Here is a 21,917-nt window from a genome sequence, read left to right as displayed (position 1 = left end):
AGGCAGACGCATCCGATACAGCGGTGGGAGCCGTCTTGTCACAAAGACATTGCGAAACAGGACGATTACATCCGGTGGCTTACATGTCCCGCAAATTGAACCCCGCTGAATGCAACTACAACATTGCTGAAAAGGAGTTGCTAGCCATAAAAAACGCCTTCAGTGAATGGAGGCATCACTTGATGGGGGCCAGACATGTGGTTACAGTTTACACCGACCACAGGAATTTACAGTTTATGACGGCTGCCAGACATCTCACCCCCGTCAACTGAGATGGACCCTCTTTTTTGCAGGGTACAATTTTGTTGTCACTTACAGACCCGGAAAGGATAACAGGAAGGCAGACGCGTTAACCCGACAAGCATCCCAGGACAGCACCGTAGCGGGTACCACAGGGCCCATCATTAGCCCCGATCATGTAATAGGGGCTACGTGCACGGATCCGTTCTTACGGAGTGTAGCATTGAACTGTAGAACAACTGAATGGAAGAACTGGCTGCACGCCAATCCGGAGTGGAAACGGGTACAGGGACTCCCGCTACGAGAAAAACAATTGCTCCTTCCCATCAGATCATTAAGACTGCAAGCGTTCAAATGGTGCCATCACCTGCCCTGCGCGGGACACAATGGCCGGGACAAAACCCTTGACAGGATCCTACGACAGTTCTGGTGGCCGTCGGTAAGGAAAGACGTGTCCACTTGGGTCCAGGAATGTGGAGTATGCAATCAAATGAAGGCAACCCATACCAAACAAGCTGGCTTGCTGCAACCACTCCCCACGCCTGACCTCCCTTGGGAGAACATCTCAGTAGACTTTATAGTGGGCATGCCTCGAGATAAAGGATACACCGTGATCACGGTTGTGGTGGATTACTTAACTAAAATGGCGCACTTCGTCGCTTGTAAGACGCTGCCCACGGCAGGTCAGTTGGCACACTTGCTCCTGGAGAACGTGGTTCGCTTACACGGATTGCCAAGGAAGATTGTCTCAGATAGAGGCGGGCAGTTCACGGCCCATTTCTGGAAGGCCTGGTGTTCAGCCTTGGGAATCGAATCCAACGTATCCACCAGCTTCCACCCGCAGACGGATGGACAAACAGAGCGGGTTAACCAAACCCTCAAGCAGTACCTGAGGTGTTACTCCAACGCTTCGGATAACGAGTGGGTGGATTTCCTATGGTTAGCGGAGGTGGCTTATAACAGCGCTACGCACACGTCCACCAAACTTACGCCTTATTTTTGCTCTTATGGGTTTCATCCTTGGTTTTCCCCCTTCCTGAATCCAGCACACGTTGCAAAGATACCTGAGGCGCAGAGTAGGATAGACCGCATACAGACAAATCTCCGACTAGCAAAGAGCAATCTAAGGGCCGCAAAAAACAGCTACAAGGCATTCACAGACAAGCACAGAAGGTCAGGGCCTAGGTATAGGGTGGGGGACTACGTGTGGCTGTCCACAAAGTACATACGTTTCAAACGTTTCAGCATTTTCAATCCCAAGTTCATAGGTCCCTATCGAGTGCTTAAACTGGTGAACCCGGTGGTGGTGAAGCTATCTTTACCCTCAACGCTACGCATACATCCTGCATTCCATGTCTCCCTGGTGAAACCTGCTCTGGTGGGGCCCACTCGTAAACCAGCCCCAGAGGTAGTGCAGGGCGAAGCAGAGTATGAAGTGCGAAAGGTGCTTGACTCCAAGATATACCGCAACAGGCTATGGTATCTTCTGGCTTGGGAGGGATACGGTGAGGAAGAAAACTCCTGGGAACCTGCATCCCAGATCGACGCACCTAGGCTTGTTGCCCTGTTCCACAAAAAACATCCCAAAAAGCCTTGTTTGTGTCAGTGCTCTTCGGGGGAGGGATGTACTGTTGTAGCTCACAGGAGAGCACTGACAGTCCGAGGCACACGGGAGAGAAAGAACTACAAATCCCGGTGCGCATTGCGTGATGACGCTCCAACGTCATCACGCACGTAGCGAAGAAGCAGAAAAGGGAACTTCCGGCATCGAGCGGGTGCCGGTTATTTTGGTTCCAGTTCCAGAGAGGACGTGTTCGAGAGAGGACGATTGGCGAGCTGGTAGGGGTGCTCGGCACCACTTTGCTTTTGCGCTGATTGTGTTACCTATTACCGAACAGTATTGTTTCCGGTCCTTGCGAGTGCAAGTTGAGACTTTACCGCACTGGTTCCGTTGGACGCCTGCCTTGGCATTGCGGAACCGCTGTGGCGTTGTAAACCTTGATCATGGTCATGTTTTGTTGTACGTAGTGACTCGCAGGATCCGAGTCGCTTATTGCTCAAGCAACAGCGAGAACCTTTCCAGGGGAAACGTGCAAAGCACACCCGCTGGATTTTCGGAGGAAGTGCCTCCCCGAGAAAGCTGAAGGGACTTGTCTTTGGCTAGCGCCTCCCAGGAGTGTGGGACTAGCGCTCTGAGTGCGTGCAGAAAAGGTGGGAATAGCAACAGGCAGCATTATGGTCTGACGCTTAGCTGCACCTCAATTGTTTCTTTATCTTATAAACAGGGGCGGAGAGGAGACTTCTGGCATACGTCCATCCCCTCCCCCTGTGATACCCGAGGTTCCAGATTTGTGGTATGTCAGTTTGTTCTGGGAGCGAACCAGAGGGCCGTGGCTTGGAGGGGGGTAATCGCAGGCTAATCCGTGTCCCTTTCTCTAGGTTCTGAACAGTCTGATCCTCGGCTCTTCGGGTCCGCCAGGCAAGAGTGCCCTCTTTAATTTACAGGTACATCAGGGGAGAATAGGGATCACCTGGAGTAGTGGGGGATTTGGGGTTGTCCTAACCAAAACGCTTGTGCTTTCTCTTTCAGATCTCCCTCCCCGCAGTTCCCTTCCTTTCCTTCCCTCGCCTGATCACCCTTCTGTGTCTGTGATATATATACATCAGACCAAGGGGCTATCGGGAGGTGGACCCCTTACAGCATCGTGCGACCCTGAGGACGTTGGACTGCGACAATAGGAGCCTGTCGCTGGCCGTGCAGTGGCACTGCATGGGCATATGTTGTATGTGAGGGCACTACATGGGGACAGGAGCCGGTCGCTGGCCGTGCAGTGGCACTGCATGGGCACATCTTGTATGTGAGGGCACTACCAGGAGACAAGAGCCTGTCGCTGGCCGTGCAGTGGCACAATCAAATCAGGGGTCGTGTCTGCACCTCTGGGCTTGGCTTGTCTGCCCCAGGCCTGATGCCCTCAAGGTACCAGACTCCAGGAGGGCAGCTTCAGAGACGGCTGGAGCCAGGGCGAGAACTGTCCGTGCTGTGTGAGCGCGCTGAGGTCCTTTCCCGCTCACAGTCCTGCGGTTTGCACTGCACCTTGCCTTGCTGAGGCTGCAAAGCTTACTGTCTGCACACTGCCGGCTTTACTACCCCAAAGATGCATTGCACATCAGGCCGGGAGTTAGAGATATCATTTATGTGCAAACAACATCTCAGGCAGACTTCTGGATTACCCCAACGACCAGAACTTAGCAAACTCGGCTGTGAAATGAGACCCAAATTGCAGAAATATAAAGAACGTAAGCTGAAGGATGCTGCAAACTCCAAAAGACTCGTCATGACATTAGAATCCCCAAAAAAGACATTGCAAGTAACATATTCTAATAACATTATTTGCTACGCCAGAGCACAGCCTTCTCTGGTGTGACTTTGCATGTCTGAAACAAACACGTCTCCTCACCTCCTCAGCGCGAGGCCGCAGGTCACCAGACAGTCATATATGAGCAGTTTCAGCAGCAGGAGCCTCATGACTGATACCAGGAAGAGGTCGAGCTTGGTCTGGGTGTCTGAGAACAGAAAGAGTAGGTGTTACAAGGTCCAGTGTGGAGGTGCTCGCTCCTGGCGTGGATGGAAGCCATGTGTGATACACGGCGCATCGCTTCGGTGCGGGGTACTGTAGCATTAACAGGCACAAGGTGTGATACACGGTGCATCGCTTCGGTGCGGGGTACTGTAGCATTAACAGGCACAGGGTGTGATACACGGCGCATCGCTTCGGTGCGGGGTACTGCAGCATTAACAGGCACAAGGTGTGATACACGGTGCATCGCTTCGGTGCAGGGTACTGCAGCCTTAACAGACACAGGGTGTGATACACGGCGCATCGCTTCGGTGCGGGTACTGCAGCATTAACAGGCACAGGGTGTGATACACGGCACATCGCCTCGGTGCGGGGTACTGCAGCATTAACAGGCACAGGGTGTGATACACGGCACATCGCCTCTGTGCGGGGTACTGCAGCATTAACAGGCACAGGGTGTGATACACGGCGCATCACTTCGGTGCAGGGTACTGCAACATTAACAGGCACAGGGTGTGATACACGGCACATCGCTTCGGTGCGGGGTACTGCAGCATTAACAGGCACAGGGTGTGATACACGGCGCATCGCTTCGGTGCGGGTACTGCAGCATTAACAGGCATAGGGTGTGATACACGGCGCATCACTTCGGTGCGGGGTACTGCAGCATTAACAGGCACAGGGTGTGATACACGGTGCATCGTTTCGGTGCGGGGTACTGTAGCATTAACAGGCACAGGGTGTGATACACGGCGCATCGCTTCGGTGCGGGATACTGCAGCATTAACAGGCACAGGGTGTGATACACGGCACATCGCCTCGGTGAGGGGTACTGCAGCATTAACAGGCACAGGGTGTGATACACGGCGCATCACTTCGGTGCAGGGTACTGCAGCATTAACAGGCACAGGGTGTGATACACGGCGCATCGCTTCGGTGCGGGGTACTGTAGCATTAATAGGCACAGCGGCATATTTACAAGCCCCTTGCGCCACTTTTGCATCACATTTAACATGGGAAAAGTGACGCAAAAGTGGTGTAAGGGGCTTGTAAATCTGCCTCACATGGTGTGATACAAGGCGCATCGCTTCGGTGCAGGGTACTGCAGCATTAACAGACAACAGACATCCCCGATGACTGGAAACACGCCGAGGTCAACCCATCTCCTGAAGAAACCCTCAGCGGACCCCACTGACCTCAAAAACTACAGACCCATCTCACTGCTCCCATTCCCTGCGAAAGTCATTGAGAAAGCCATCAATAGCCAACTCCCCACATTCATCGAAGAGCACAACATCCTCGACTCCTCCCAATCCAGCTTCAGAAAAAACACAGGGCCCGATTCACAGAATTAACTTAAGACAAAATCCTAAACTTACTACTTTTGGTATTCACAGAATGCACTTACTACTTTTGGTATCCACAGAATGCACTTACTACTTTTGGTATTCACAGAATGGATTTACGACTACTAACTTTACGTCCGCACTCCGGCCGGAAATTCCGGCCTGGGGGGTGGAGCTTCCGGCCTGGAGGCGGGGCTTCCGGGCCGGAGGCGGGGCTTCCGGCCCGGAGGTGGGGATTCCGGCCAGTGGCGGACATGTAGCCATGGCCAAAATCTCCACCTCTGGGCCGGATGCTCCGCCTCTGGCCCGGGAGCCCCGCCTCCGGGCCAGAAGCTCCGCCCCTGGGAATTTCCGGCCCAAGTGTGGACGTAAAGTTAGTAGTCGTAAATCCATTCCGTGAATACCAAAAGTAGTAAGTGCATTCTGTGAATACCAAAAGCAGTAAGTGCCTGCTGTGAATACTCAAAATGGTAGTAAGTTTAGGATTTAGTCTTAAGTTAGTTCTGTGAATCGGGCCCTAAGTACGGAAACCACCCTCCTCGCCGCAACAGACGACATCCACACCCTACTAGACAAAGGAGAAACAGCAGCCCTCATCCTCCTCATCCTCTCAGCAGCATTCAACACAGTCTCCCACCGCACCCTAAGATGCAGACTTCACGATGCAGGGATCCATGACAAGGCCCTCGACTGGATCAGCTCCTTCCTCTCTGGCAGAACGCAGTGGGTCAGACTCCCTCCTTTCCTCTCGGACCCCACACCAACCACCTGCGGAGTCCCTCAGGGATCCTCCCTCAGCCCGACGCTCTTCAACGTCTACATGGCTCCATTCGCCCCATCGTCAAAACCTACGGACTCAACATCGTGTCATACGCAGATGTTGAGTCCGTAGGTTCCCAACTCATCCTCTCCCTATCCAACGAACCCAACACCGAAAGACACAACTTTCGAGAAAGCATGGAAGCCGTTGCCAAATGGATGAGAAACAGCTGCCTACAAATTAACACCAACAAGACGGAAGTACTCCTCATGGGCCCAAACCCCAACGCCTGGAACAACACATGCTGCCCCCCCGCCCTCGGAAACCCGCCCACTCCCACGGACCACGCACGCAACCTGGGAATCATCCTGGACTCCGAGCTCAAAATGGACAGCCAGATCAACTCAGTCGCGTCCTCCTGCTTCCACACCCTCCGCCTCCTACGTAACACTTTCAAATGGATCCCCCGCGAGCACAGAAAGACCGTCACTCACACCCTCGTCACCAGCAGACTCGACTATGACAACGCACTCTACCCCAGAATAAACAAAAACCTCACCCGCAAGCTACAGAACATCCAAAACGCTGCCGCAAGACTTGTCCTCAACCTGCCAAAACACTGCCACATCTCCCAGCACCTGCGCACACTCCACTGGCTCCCCATCGAGGCAAGAGTCACCTTCAAGATGCTCACCCACGCACACAAGGCCCCCCATGACACCGGACCAGCATACCTTAACAGCCGACTCAAATTCCACGCACCCCAAAGGACCCTACGATCAGCCCAGCTCTCCTACGCCATGGTCACACACACCAGAAAAAACAGATCGGTAGGCCGCTCCTTCTCCTTCCTCGAGGCCAAAGCCTGGAACGCCCTTCCGCTCCACCTCAGACAGACAACATCACTTCCCATCTTCGTAAGAGACCTCAAGACCTGGCTCTTCGACTGACCCCCCTCCTTGATGGACCGGAACCTGCACCCCATAACCCCCAGCTCCTTGAGACCCTTACGGGTGAGTAGTCACACTTAACAAACTCTTGATTGCTTGAGACACAGGGTGTGTTACACGGTGCATCGCTTCGGTGCAGGGTACAGCAGCGTTAACAGGCACAGGCTGTGATACACGGCGCATCGCTTTGGTGCAGGGTACTGCAGCTTTAACAGACAAAGGGTGGGATACACGGCTCATCGCTTCGGTGCAGGGTACTGCAGCATTAACAGACACAGGGTGTGATACACGGTGCATCGCTTTGGTGCAGGGTACTGCAGCATTAACAGACACAGGGTGTGATACACGGCGCATCGCTTCGGTGCAGGGTATTGCAGCATGAACAGACACTGGGTGTGTTACACGGCACATCGCTTCGGTGCAGGGTACTGCAGCATTAACAGACACAGGGTGTGATACACGGCGCACCGCTTCCGTGCAGGGTATTGCAGCATTAACAAACACAGGGTGTGTTACACGGCACATCGCTTCGGTGCAGGGTACTGCAGCATTAACAGGCACAGGGTGTGTTACACGGCGCATCGCTTCGGTGCAGGGTCCTGCAGCCTTAACAGACACAGGGTGTGATAGACGGCGCATCGCTTTGGTGCAGGGTACTGCAGCATTAACAAACACAGGGTATGTTATACGGCGCATCGCTTCGGTGCAGGGTACTGCAGCATTAACAGGCACAGGGTGTGATACTCGGTGCATCGCTTTGGTGCGGGGTACTGTAGCATTAACAGGCACAGGGGGCCTCATTGTGAGGCCCTTACGCCGCCGTTGTGCCCCTTTTTGTGACACTGCAGCATAAAAAATGTGCCACACTGCTCCATATTTACAAAGTGACGAATTTAGACAGATGCCTCACTTTACACACCTGTGCGCTACATTATACCTGCATCAGGTATACTGTATGTAGGGAGGGCGTTCCGACGCAGAAAAGCCTCATAGAAGTGGCGCAGTGAAATCTTTGAGATTTCACTGCGACACCTCTAAGACCTCAATGCGTCAAATCCTTAGGCCTGCTCGTAGCAGGTGTAAGGGGTGACACAGGCCCCATGTGAAATGACACATTGCTGGAATTGCATCTGTTTCCAGACACACTCCAGCAATGCACCTTGTTTGCACCTACAGATACGTCAGGATTCCTGATGTATCTGTAAATCCTTGCGACATGCAGGGCCGTAGTGTAAATACAGCGCTTCCATGGTGTTGCAAGGAGGGCGCACTGAAAAGTGTTGCATCACTGTTTCACCCCAGCGATGCAACACTTTTCATAAATAAGGCCCTAAATGTGTTACACGGCACATCGCTTCGGCGCAGGTTACTGCAGTATTAACAGATACAGGGCGTGTTACATCGCCTCGGCGCAGGTTACTGCAGTATTAACAGATACAGGCCGTGTTACATCGCTTCGGCGCAGGTTACTGCAGTATTAACAGATACAGGGCGTGTTACATCGCCTCGGCGCAGGTTACTGCAGTATTAACAGATACAGGGCGTGTTACATCGCTTCGGCGCAGGTTACTGTAGTATTAACAGATACAGGGCGTGTTACATCGCTTCGGAGCAGGTTACTGCAGTATTAACAGATACAGGGCGTGTTACATCGTTTCGGCGCAGGTTACTGCAGTATTACCAGATACAGGGTGTGTTACACAGCACATCGCTTCGGCGCAGGTTGCTGCAGTATTAGCAGATACAGGGCGTGTTACATCGCTTCGGCGCAGGTTACTGCAGTATTAACATATACAGGGCGTGTTACACAGCACATCGCTTCGGCGCAGGTTACTGCAGTATTAACAGATACAGGGCATGTTACATCGTTTCGACGCAGGTTACTGCAGTAGTAACAGATACAGGGCGTGTTATATCGCTTCAGCGCAGGTTACTGCAGTATTAACTGATACAGGGCGTGTTACACGGCACATTGCTTGGGTGCAGGTTACTGCAATATTAACAGATACAGGGCGTGTTACACAGCACATCGCTTCGGCACAGGTTACTGCAGTATTAACAGATACAGGGTGTGTTACATCGCTTCGGCACAGGTTACTGCAGTATTAACAGATACAGGGTGTGTTACACGGCACATCGCTTTGGTGCAGGTTCCTGTGATTATAACAGAAACAATTAGTTTTACACAGATCATCACTGCAGTGAAGTTATAAGGCTATTAACAGAAACAATATATGTTGGCCTGGGGTTGCGGGTTGCGGAGTGCTCGCCTCACTATCACTATTCTGCCTCCTAGCGAGTAGTTCATTCACTAGTCCTTCTCACGCTCTGGCTCTATCCAGCTTGCCGCCCCTTGCCCACTTCTCTAACTCTCTTGTCCAGAAGGTAAGCTTAGGCCCTCCCGGCACCGTCCAATATCTAGCTATTTCTCTCTTAGCTAGTACGTATGCCAAATCTTGGAATTTCCCAGTGGTCTTATTTTTAGCCGTGTGGGGGAACCATCCTAGTAGGAAGTGCTCTGGGGTATGGGGGAGGTCCTTGTAAATGAGTTCACCCACTACTTGTCTTACTTCCCCCCAGAAGAGTTGAAGCGTGGGGCAGTTCCAGAACATGTGAAGTATGTGCGCCTCCCTTTCTCCGCATCGTGACACGCTGCCGTATCCGTGCCAAAGTATCTCCTGATTCTGGACGGTGTAAGATACGCCCTATGCAAGACGTAGAAATTAATTAATTTAAACCTCGCATTCCTGGAGACCTTCGGAGTACGCTCTAGGATCCTACCCCACTCCACCTCTGGTTTCTGTTGACCTAAATCTTCCTCCCATTGTAGTCGCAAGTGCTCTAGCGGCTGTTGTATATCCTGTTTCATAGCCTTATAAAGGCATGATACTGTTTTGATTCTTCCCGCAGAAACCACCACGTATCTGCACCCTGCTAGTGCCCGCGGCTCAGCGTCTCCACCTCCCCAGTAACAACCAATCCCTCTCGCAAGGGCCCTATGCTTCAGGAAGTGACCTCCCGGTAAGTCATACGCAGCTCTCAGCTCTTCAAATGGTAGTAGCGCACAGTACAGGTATAGGTCTCCTAGCATCTTCAGCCCTGCCTCCACCCAATCCTCCAGCCCTGTCCAGTACTCTCCCTGCCGTAGATAGTGCAACAGCGTGATGGGTATGTCCGGCGAGTAGGGGGTCTTGACGCCTGCGCTCCTCAAGTACCTAGCCCAGCAGTGCACCACCACCCTAGTCTCCATGGCGTCCGCGGATGTATCCCGCTGCACTCGAAGTAGGATCTTCACGAGGGTTGCAGTGTTCGGTGCAGCCCAGCACTGCTCTCGTTCCGGGTCTCGATCTGCCGCCAGCCATTGAATCAGCCAGTACAGCTGAGCAGCTATATAATAGCCCTTGAAGTCAGAAACCGCTAAGCCCCCTTCAGCCGTAGAGCGCCGTAGGGAAGTCAGTGCACCTCTCCTACGCCCGCCCCCCAGAGGATCGACGTGATTGCTGAGTCGAGGTCTTTGAATGTGGCCCGTGGGATCCACACCGGGAGGGTCACAAGGTAGTACAGTAGGCGTGGGAGTGCAACCATCTCGAGGACAGCTACTCTCCTGGCCACCGACAGCGGCAGCGTTCCCCAGAAATCCATCGCAGCCTTCACTGATCTGATTGCTCTGCCCACATTGCCTTCTAGCGGGTCTGCTGGCTCATGATATATTTTTACTCTTAGGTATTGTAGGCAGCATGGCTCCCATTTCAGGAGCTCCAGCGCGGGCGGTGGGGGAACAGTGGGGCGAGATAGGGTACAAGCTGGATTTTACATTAAGGCCAGATACTGTCCCAAAGCGGGCTAGCAGGTTTCGTGCTCCACTCAGGTCCCCTGCCGTATTACTGAGGAACAGAAACAGATCATCCGCATATAAAGCCATGAAATGCTGCCCTGCATCCATCCCCAGGCCACTAAAGTCCTGTACACTTTGGGCCCTGCACGCCAGCGGTTCCATGGCTAGTGCGAACAGGATTGGAGCGAGCGGGCATCCCTGCCTCGTGCCTCTCTCCACCGTCTGCCTAGGTGAGATGGTCTTACCCGTACTGACCCGGGCTGTGGGAGCCGCATATAGGAGTCGGTCCCAGTCAAGAAAACATCCTCTTAGTCCCATCTTAGCGAAGACTGCATAAAGATAGGGCCACTCTAGGCTGTCAAAGGTCTTTTCAATGTCTACTGCAAATACGGCCGCTTGTTGCTGGTCGTACCCGCCGGAGCCCATAACAGTAAGGAGGCGTCTGATGTTTATGGCCGTGTTCCATCCTGGAATGAACCCTGCCTGATCTACGTGGACTAATCCTGGCATGTGGGGGAGAGGGCGCGTCGCGAGGCTTTTGTCATCCATGTTCAGCATGGATAGAGGCCTGTTTGCCGTGTAATCATGCGGCTCTTTCACAGGTTTGAGCACCGGTACAATAAGAGCCTCTCTAGCACGCTCAGGCAACACTCCCGCGTCTCGGGCCTCCTGGTACATCGTAACCAGCCGGGGTGCCAGCTCGTCCATGTAAGTTGCGTAGAACTCAGCCGGGAGACCATCCGTGCCCGGTGTCTTATTCCTAGCCATACTTACGATGGCGATGCGCACCTCTCGTAGTGTGATATCCATGCCCAATTCCTCCACCTCCTCTGGGGTCAGCCGCGCCTTGCGCAGGTCTGAAAGGTATCCCCGTGCACCCGTGAAATCGTCTGCATGCGAACTCCTATACAGCTTTGCATAGTAACGGGCAAAGGTTTCGTTAATCACTGTCTGTGCATAGTGCCTGATGCCCTCCTCATCCTCAATTTCAACTAGAGGCGAACTCCTACTCACTGGATTTACCAGCCACGCTAGGAGGGACCCTGATTTGTCTCGCTCAGCATGAGTGGGCTCCAACTATTTTTTATAGTCAAAACACCTGAGTCTTTCAGTCTGTTTTGCGACTTCCTCCTTGGCCTCCAGCAGTGCCTGCTGCAACGCCGGGCACCCTGGTCTCTCGCGTTCCAACTTTCTGAGAGCCGCCTCTGCCCCCTCTAGTTCCCCCAGAAGGACTCACCTGACCCCCATGGTGCGCGTGATACATTAACCACTCAGGACCACTTTAAAGCATCCCACTCCACGTTCGTCAGGGAAGCCGTCACCGCATTGGCTGTAAAAAAATGCCTTATTTCCCCCCTGATCTCTTCCCAGAAGACCTGTTCCTCTATGGTGTCTGGTGGGTGTCGCCTTGTAGGGAGCGCTGACAGGGGGTGACGCCACTTTAGAGACAGGACGAGTGGGTTCTGGTCGGATATTGCGCGGGCTAGGTATTCCACGGCTATGACGTGGCGGTGCACAACTGCTGAGCTTAGGAAGGCGTCTAATCGCACATGTACTTCATGAACCGCTGAGAAGTCGGAGTAGTCCCTATCATGTGGGTGTAAGGTTCTCCAAGTGTCTATCAGTCCCCAGCTCTGCCTCCAGGTATTGAAAGCGTGCGAGGTGTGCGCTGCTTGTGAAGTTCTGAGAGGCGGGTGAGATCGGTCTAGTTGTGTGTCACTTACACTCTTAAAGTCGCCCCCCCGCAGGATAGTACCCATCAGGTAATGCGGTAAGCGGTGGCTCAGCTTTACAATAAAGGCTGACTGGTCCACGTTGGGGGCATAGATGTTAATTATGCGTATTTCCCGACCCACCAGTCGTCCCTTTATAGCCACATAACGCCCCTCGAGGTCTAGTACAGAGTCTATCACTAAGTTTAACAACTTAGCGCCAAGGCAGGCACCCTTGCACCAGAGTGCAGGGGTGTCTGTGTGCAGGGGAGGATTGTTTATGTGTAGGAAGGTCTCCCTTCCTGTACATAAACAATCCTAAAATTCCATTTTGTAACTTTCATGTGTGCTGTTTCATGCAGCACACATGAAAGTGACAGAAATGCTTTTTTTTAAAGGTTTGTTTATGTACAGGTAGGGACACCTTCCTGTACACAAACAAACGTTGGCATTTTGCTTTTTCCATGTGTGCTGCCGTGGGCAGCACACATGGAAAAAGCAAAAACGAGGAGAAATAATGCATTTCTCCTCATTTTGCCAAATTAAGACCAGGGTTTTCCTGGTCTTAATTGTGGCGCTGCCTCCTATGTATGCCACCCTTGTACAAAGGGGGTAGCGTCAAATAAAATTGGGTGTTGTGGTGGAGCGCCCACCGCAACACCCACTGCACGCTCCTTTCACGCTAACCATGTAGCGTTAAGCCATATTAAGTGGCTCAACACTGCCTTGTACGTAAGGCAAGGCCCCCAAGGCCATGGGAACGTCACAAAAAGTTATGTTCCCGTGGCGATAGGTGCACCAAGGCACCAAAGAAGCAATTGTCTGGTCTGCAATTCCGAAGCTCCTGCTGGACGCCGAAGTCTCTGCATCATGAGAGGTAGATTTCCTGACTTCCCGAGGCTACCCTGAGTCCACAGCAAAGCTGAGGCCCGTGGCTATGGTGGGTGACGAGGAACCTTGACCCCTGGGCACCGCGTACTATTGCTGGTACATCAACTTCCTGTTTATCCTTGAAGTTTTGCTTTGGGCTCCGAGTAGCCCCAGCCTTGAGCATTGACTGCACCGAAGATCTCTGGCCTCCACTCCACGAGTGACCCGTGGGCTGGGTTCCAGTGTGACTGCTCGAGGCTCCTTTGCGATCGCTAGCCCGTTGGCTAGTGGGTCCCCACGAAGGCAGCTCCTCTTCTCCTTGGGCTTTCCTGGTTGCTCCAGATGTGCTCCGACTTACCCTGGCTGGGTGGGTCCCTCAGACCTTGCTGGTCTGCACCGCAGTCCTTTCTTTGATTTCCAGTGACTTGCCGTTGTCAAGGCTTGTTGTGTCCAATCTGGTCGCCGACACCGCAGCACTCGACAGACTTCGTGGGACAGCTCGAATCCGGCTCTAGGACTTTGTTGACACCTCCTGAACCTCGTGGCTGACGAGTCAAGACACCCATCAACTCACCTGAAGCACCTGACATCTGTGGGCATTGGTCCATCCTGCCCTCGGTCACTGGCAAGTGACCCAGACTCTGTCCTCTCTGCTTTCAGGTTCCTTACATCCTAGATCCAGGCTTGGATCTCTTCAGACACTTCTCCTCTTCACGGCAGCAGCAGTTCTTCACCAGCTTCCATTGTAATCGACGACGTGACCCGACACTAAAAGACACCTATGCACCTGGCTTCCCTGGGGGAGGTAACACAAGTACTCCGGTGCTCTCGTGGGTGCTAGCCCTAGAACTTCCTAAGTCCAAAAGGGTTTGGTCCTGACTCGATTCTAAGTGTCCCTAATCTTTAAATTTCCAACCGCAACATTGCCCATAGAAGCTAACGGGAACCCGCGGTTATGTTTTCACACTGCACACAGTCCCCGTGGGTCCCCTGTGTCACTACCTTGGGTGGTTCCTTGGGGTCCCAGCGATTCTACAGGCTCTAGGCCTTGTGTCTAGTTCAGTCGTGGTTCTTATACCACTTTATTGGTATATGGTTTGGTACGCCCCTAGGGCCCAAACGTGTATTTGTGCTATTACTGTTGATTGCCAACTTGTAAATTAAGTACTTCGAACTCCAGCCTCATAAAGAGACAAGAGGGGTGTGTTTTATCCTAAATACATATATTTTGAATATATACCTGGTGTAGTTGTCCTTTCAGTTGATCATTCAAAAGATTATAAATTGGTAAAACAAGCTACTTTACATTCCTTCAAGACTTAGCCTGAAGGCTGCTCTCCATAGCTACCACTAGGATAGCTTTCAATAAAGGTTATCTTTAACCTATCACCATAAGGGGTTGTTTGGACTGATACAAGGTGCCCACTAGAACTAGTGGACAGCATTTATCAGGCCAACTTCTCACACTACCCCCCCACCAGTTCTAGCAGCGGGGGTAGCATTCCCCCCTTCTAGAGGGAGAAACATGTTCACACTGGTCTAACCCGGTAGGACTTTCTAAAGCCCTGGCATCACAAAATGGATGCCACTGCCACAGACACGGGTCTGGCCTCCTGCTGCTGACCGAAACTCCGGCAGGGGAGGCCTGGACAATAGGTTTCCTGTCCAAGGGAGGTGTGACCACCTCCCCAGACAGGCAGATGTGTATTGGGGCTGGGCAGGAGCACTCTCTGGTGCTTTGAAGTCCTGCACTGGGGGCACATTTGCTGTCCCTGTGCATAGTCCAGTTCAAACCGGTTGCAGGGGCTAGCTGCCCCTGCTCTGGCATGAAACTGGACAAAGGAAAAGAAACTTGTAAATTAAGTACCTCGAACTCCAGCCTCATAAAGAGACTAGAGGGGTGTGTTGTATCCTAAATACATATATTTTAAATATATACCTGGTGTGGTTGTCCTTTCATTTGGTCATTCAAGAGATTATAGACTGGTAAAACAAGCTGCTTTACATTCCTTCAAGACTTAGCCTGAAGTCTGCTCTCCATAGCTACCACTAGGATAGCTTTCAATAAAGGTTGTCTTTAACCTATCACCATAAGGGGTTGTTTGGACTGATACAAGGTGCCCACTATAACTAGTGGACAGCATTTATCAGGCCACCTTCTCACAATAGGGGCTTGTACATATGCCCCTATGTGTTTTGCGCGTATCGCTTTATTGCAGGTTCCTGTGCTATTTACAGAAACAATGTGCTGCACAGTGCATCGCTTCAGTGCAGTTTGTATTATATTAACACAAACAGTGTGTGTTACATGCTGTATCTGTATGGCGTAGGCTCCTCTCACACAAACAGAAGCAGTACGCGTCACACAGTACATCACAGGCCAGATCAGTGCTCATTGCTCTCAATAGTGAATTAGAGGGAGACATTTAAAAAATAGGTAAAAATACGCCGTAAAGCGCGCCCTCCATGTTTGCATGTGCAGCATCTCCACCGCTCCAGTGGGGGGCGCTATCAGTGCATGAAAACATGGGAGAGCAGTTTGCAGGGCTGGTTTCACTGTCGTCCCTATAAAGCCCCCTGTTCATCAGCCACACACGCCCCCGTATACTCACCGCGGTGGGCCTACGGGTGCCCACAGGTGTCAATCACAGACAGGTATTAGTTGGAAAGCTGCAGAGGAGTGACATAATTGTGCTCATAACAAAAGCAAACTTGGTGAAAATGTTCCAACTACCCGTGGGTTGTGTTGTAGATCCCTAGCTACAAACATTCGTAGACAGGAATTTGCACCAAAATCATATGCCTCCCCGAGGCTGGCGTATCAAGGAGAAAGGCTGCACCGTACAGCACACACACAAAGTGGGAAAAGTCTTACTGGATAGATGCTGTGCTGGAAAGGTCCCTTTCCTCTCCGAAGGCACACACCCTTTGCACCGTGGCACACTGGCATGTGCATTGGCGCATGGCTGCCTAAAGTGCGCCAGCGCAGGAGAGAGGACAAGAACGCCACGTCTTGTTAGAAATGATGCTGATCTGCCCCCTCCCTTTCACGCACCCCCTCTTATCTAATGGGGAAACTGAACGCCTGTGGTGCTGAGTCCCTTCTCCTTGAGCCTCCTCCATGTTCATTGGAAGGTTGTAGGAAGCAGTCATTCTCTGGCAGCGTCACAAGAGTTTGTAACTCGTTTCCTCCAGACCTCCGTTCCCCGCCACGCTTTGCAACTTTCAGAAGTGATTCTGCTCCACAGACGTCCTGACTGTATCCGGGGTCCGCTGGGTACTTACATGTCCATCTGTCTCTCACATGCATCTCTCTGACCCCCCTGTCCCGCTCTGCTTGGTATTGGGAGGGCTCATGGAAGGACACCTGCGAGATAAGGGAGGGGACAGCGAGGTCACACTTCTCCCGCTGATTCACCTCGATGCACAGAGGAAGGAGCTGGAGAGGTCGGAGGGCAGCGGGGAGAGGAAGGAAAGACTGGACCCCAACCCGCAGGAGTCACCTCTGGAGTCAGCGTCCATCTCCAGGTGAACATCTGCCCGGGGCAGCCGTGCGCTCTCTGTGAATCTAGAGTGAGTGTCACTCTAGAGTGAGTTTTGAGCTAAAGTGAGTGCTGCTCTAGAGTGAGTGCTGCCCTAGAACGAGTGCTGCTCTAGAGTGAGTTCCTCTCTAGAGTGAGTGCTGCTCTAGAGTGAGTGCCAATCTAGAGTGAGTATCGCTCTACAGTGAGTGCAGCTCCAGAGTGAGTGCCGCTCTACAGTGAGTGCCGCTCTACAGTGAGTGCAGCTCCAGAGTGAGTGCCAATCTAGAGTGAGTGCTGCTCTACAGTAAGTGCTGCTCTAGAGTGAGTGCCAATCTAGAGTGAGTGCCGCTCTACAGTGAGTGCAGCTCCAGAGTGAGTGCCGCTCTACAGTGAGTGCTGCTCTAGAGTGAGTGCTTCTCCAGAGTGAGTGTGTCTCTGGAGTGAGTGCTGTTCTACAGTGAGAGCCTCTCAAGTTTGAGGGCCGCTCCAGAGTGAGTGCCTCGCTATGGAGTGCTGCTCTACAGTATGCGCTGCTCCAGAGTGAGAGACTCTATGAAGTGAGTGCCACTCAAGAGTGAGTTCCTCTCTAGAGTGAGTGCTGCATTAGAATGAGTGCCAGTCTGCAGTGAGAGCCTCTCTAGAGTGAGTGCCGCTCTAGAGTGAGAGCCTCTCTAGAGTAAGTGCCGTTCTAGAGGGAGGACCGCTCTAGAGTGAGTGCCGCTCTAGAGTGAGTGCCTCTCTATGGAGTGCTGCTCTACAGTATGCGCTGCTCCAGAGTGAGAGACTCTATGAAGTGAGTGCCACTCAAGAGTGAGTGCCTTTCTACTATGAGTGCTGCTCTAGAGTGAGTGCCAATCTAGAGTGAGTATCGCTCTACAGTGAGTGCAGCTCCAGAGTTAGTGCCGCTCTACAGTGAGTGCAGCTCCAGAGTGAGTGCCGCTCTACAGTGAGTGCAGCTCCAGAGTGAGTGCCGCTCTACAGTGAGTGCAGCTCCAGAGTGAGTGCCGCTCTACAGTGAGTGCAGCTCCAGAGTGAGTGCCGCTCTACAGTGAGAGCCTCTGAGCGCTGCTCTGGAATGAGTGCCGCTCCAGAGTGAGTACCGTTCCAGGGTGAGTGCTGCTCTACAGTGAGTGCAGCTCCAGAGTGAGTGCCGCTCTATCTACAGTGAGAGCCTCTGAGCGCCGCTCTACAGTGAGTGCAGCTCCAGAGTGAGTGTCGCTCTACAGTGAGAGCCTCTGAGCGCTGCTCTGGAATGAGTGCCGCTCCAGAGTGAGTACCGTTCCAGAGTGAGTGCTGCTCTCAGACTCCCCACCTGCCCTCTTGAAAGCCTCCAGAGTCACCGGGACGAGGAGCCTGGAACCCTCCAGGACAGCCTCCCAGGAGCCCGGCACTCACACAGCGCGTAGTGACTGAACTCTGCGCAAAGCTCTCTCTGTAACTCACTCAGTGTTCACTCAATTAGAGTCAAAACAACTTTAATGAAAAATAGAGCCTGTAAAGGTAAAAGGTGCTCCCCCACCCCCACCCTTGCCCTGCCCCCTCCTGCTTGGTGTGCGGGCATGTTACCAGCCGCTGCAAACTGCACACAGCTGCACACAGCTGCAGCGGCACGGCCCACAGAGGTGGGAGGAGGCGCTACCCTGGCTTCTGGAAGCTATGCTCCAAGTGCGGGTATGTCTGAATGAAGAGCCTGGCCAGGACCAAACATGGACACGTAAACAATGCATTGCCTACAGTGAACACAGTCCACCAGGAATCCACCCACCAGGAACCCACCCAGTGACCCACCCACCCCTGTACTACCGTCTAACGGCAGGGACGCCACAGAACACAGTAGGTGGCAGCGGCGAATGCCCCGGGCCCATCTGCTCTGCCCACAACCGCACCAGCTGCTCTCTGTTCCCTCTGTCACCTGCTTTATACAACTCACTGCTGGGGGGGGGGGGAGGTGGGGGGGTGGCATGGAGCCCACGGCCACCTTTACATGGGCGCCAGATCACACGCAACACCGAGGCCTACCACCCGCTGGGGTCCAGGATGCCATGCGAGGTGCCAGGGAGAGGCATGTGAACATCCAGTGTCACTCAAATCATTACAGCACTCAGTGTAACTCACATCATTACTACACCCAGAGTAACCTACACCAGTATGTGTCCCAGTGTAACTCACAGCATTACAGCACCCAGAGTAACTCACACCAGTATGACTCCCAGTGTAACTCACATCCTTACAGCACCCAGAGTAACTCACACCAGCAGGACTCCCGGTGTAACTCACAGCATTACAGCACCCAGAGTAACTCACACCAGCAGGACTCCCGGTGTAACTCACAGCATTACAGCACCCAGAGTAACTCACACCAGTATGACTCCCAGTGTAACTCACAGCATTACAGCACCCAGAGTAACTCACACCAGTATGACTCCCAGTGTAACTCATATCATTACAGCACCCAGAGTAACTCACACCACCAGGACTCCCAGTGTAATTCACAGCATTACAGCACCCAGAGTAACTCACACCAGCAGGACTCCCAGTGTAACTCACAGCATTACAGCACCCAGAGTAACTCAAACCAGCAGAACTCCCAGTGTAACTCACATCATTACAACACCCAGTGTAACTCACACCAGCAGGACTCCCGGTGTAACTCACATCATTACAACACCCAGTGTAACTCACACCAGCAGGACTCCCAGTGTAACTCACATCTTTACAGCACCCAGAATAACTCACACCAGCAGGACTCCCAGTGTAACTCACAGCATTACAGCACCCAGAGTAACTCACACCAGTATGGCTCCCAGTGTAACTCACATCCTTACAGCACCCAGAGTAACTCACACCAGCAGGACTCCCAGTGTAACTCACATCTTTACAGCACCCAGAGTAACTCACACCAGCAGGACTCCCAGTGTAACTCACATCATTACAGCACCCAGAGTAACTCACACCAGCAGGACTCCCAGTGTAACTCACATCATTGCAACACCCAGTGTAACTCACACCAGCAGGACTCCCAGTGTAACTCATAGCATTACAGCACCCAGAGTAACTCACACCAGCAGGACTCCCAGTGTAACTCACAGCATTACAGCACCCAGAGTAACTCACACCAGTATGACTCCCAATGTAACTCATATCATTACAGCACCCAGAGTAACTCACACCAGCAGGACTCCCAGTGTAACTCACAGCATTACAGCACCCAAAGTAACTCACACCAGTATGTGTCTCAGTGTAACTCACAGCATTACAGCACCCAAAGTAACTCACACCAGTATGACTCCCAGTGTAACTCACATCCTTACAGCACCCAGAGTAACTCACACCAGCAGGACTCCCAGTGTAACTCACAGCATTACAGCACCCAGAGTAACTCAAACCAGCAGAACTCCCAGTGTAACTCACATCATTACAACACCCAGTGTAACTCACACCAGCAGGACTCCCAGTGTAACTCACATCTTTACAGCACCCAGAGTAACTCACACCAGAAGGACTCCCAGTGTAACTCACAGCACTACAGCACCCAGAGTAACTCACACCAGTATGGCTCCCAGTGTAACTCACATCCTTACAGCACCCAGAGTAACTCACACCAGCAGGACTCCCAGTGTAACTCACATCTTTACAGCACCCAGAGTAACTCACACCAGCAGGACTCCCAGTGTAACTCACAGCATTACAGCACCCAGAGTAACTCACACCAGTATGACTCCCAGTGTAACTCACAGCATTACAGCACCCAGAGTAACTCACACCAGTATGACTCCCAGTGTAACTCACATCCTTACAGCACCCAGAGTAACTCACACCAGCAGGACTCCCAGTGTAACTCACCTCCTTACAGCACCCAGAGTAACTCACACCAGTATGACTCTCAATGTAACTCATATCATTACAGCACCCAGAGTAACTCACACCAGTATGACTCCCAGTGTAACTCACAGCATTACAGCACCCAGAGTAACTCACACCAGTATGACTCCCAGTGTAACTCACAGCATTACAGCACCCAGAGTAACTCACACCAGTATGGCTCCCAGTGTAACTCACATCCTTACAGCACCCAGGGTAACTCACACCAGCAGGACTCCCAGTGTAACTCACAGCATTACAGCACCCAGAGTAACTCACACCGGTATGACTCCCAGTGTAACTCACAGCATTACAGCACCCAGAGTAACTCACACCAGCAGGACTCCAAGTGTAACTCATATCATTACAGCACCCAGAGTAACTCACACCAGCAGGACTCCCAGTGTAACTCACAGCATTACAGCACCCAAAGTAACTCACACCAGTATGTGTCTCAGTGTAACTCACAGCATTACAGCACCCAAAGTAACTCACACCAGTATGACTCCCAGTGTAACTCACAGCATTACAGCACCCAGAGTAACTCACACCAGTATGGCTCCCAGTGTAACTCACATCCTTACAGCACCTAGAGTAACTCACACCAGCAGGACTCCCAGTGTAACTCACATCTTTACAGCACCCAGAGTAACTCACACCAGCAGGACTCCCAGTGTAACTCACAGCATTACAGCACCCAGAGTAACTCACACCAGTATGACTCCCAGTGTAATTCACAGCATTACAGCACCCAGAGTAACTCACACCAGTATGACTCCCAGTGTAATTCACAGCATTACAGCACCCAGAGTAACTCACACCAGTATGACTCCCAGTGTAATTTACAGCATTACAGCACCCAGAGTAACTCACACCAGTATGACTCCCAGTGTAATTCACAGCATTACAGCACCCAGAGTAACTCACACCAGTATGACTCCCAGTGTAACTCACAGCATTACAGGACCCAGAGTAACTCACCCCAGCAGGACTCCCAGTGTAACTCACAGCATTACAGCACCCAGAGTAACTCACACCAGTATGACTCCCAGTGTAATTCACAGCATTACAGCACCCAGAGTAACTCACACCAGCAGGACTCCCAGTGTAACTCACAGCATTACAGCACCCAGAGTAACTCACACCAGTATGGCTCCCAGTGTAACTCACATCTTTACAGCACCCAGAGTAACTCACACCAGCAGGGCTCCCGGTGTAACTCATATCATTACAGCACCCAG

At 52.3% G+C, this 21,917-nt stretch overlaps 1 protein-coding gene across 1 annotated transcript in view; it reads right to left on the bottom strand.

The window, feature by feature from the left end:
* PTCRA (pre T cell antigen receptor alpha) overlaps positions 1-21,917 on the bottom strand; it is a 45,859-nt gene that overhangs the window by 6,496 nt on the left and 17,446 nt on the right. The window contains exon 4 of the mRNA XM_085609102.1: positions 3,699-3,804. Within this exon, the coding sequence (XP_085465228.1) occupies positions 3,699-3,804 (106 nt within the window). The remainder of the gene's footprint in view (positions 1-3,698; positions 3,805-21,917) is intronic.

The sequence above is a fragment of the Triturus cristatus genome, chromosome 6 (genome assembly GCF_964204655.1).
Source record: "Triturus cristatus chromosome 6, aTriCri1.1, whole genome shotgun sequence".
NCBI lineage: Eukaryota > Metazoa > Chordata > Amphibia > Caudata > Salamandridae > Triturus > Triturus cristatus.
This window is presented reverse-complemented; position numbering and strand designations above follow the sequence as displayed.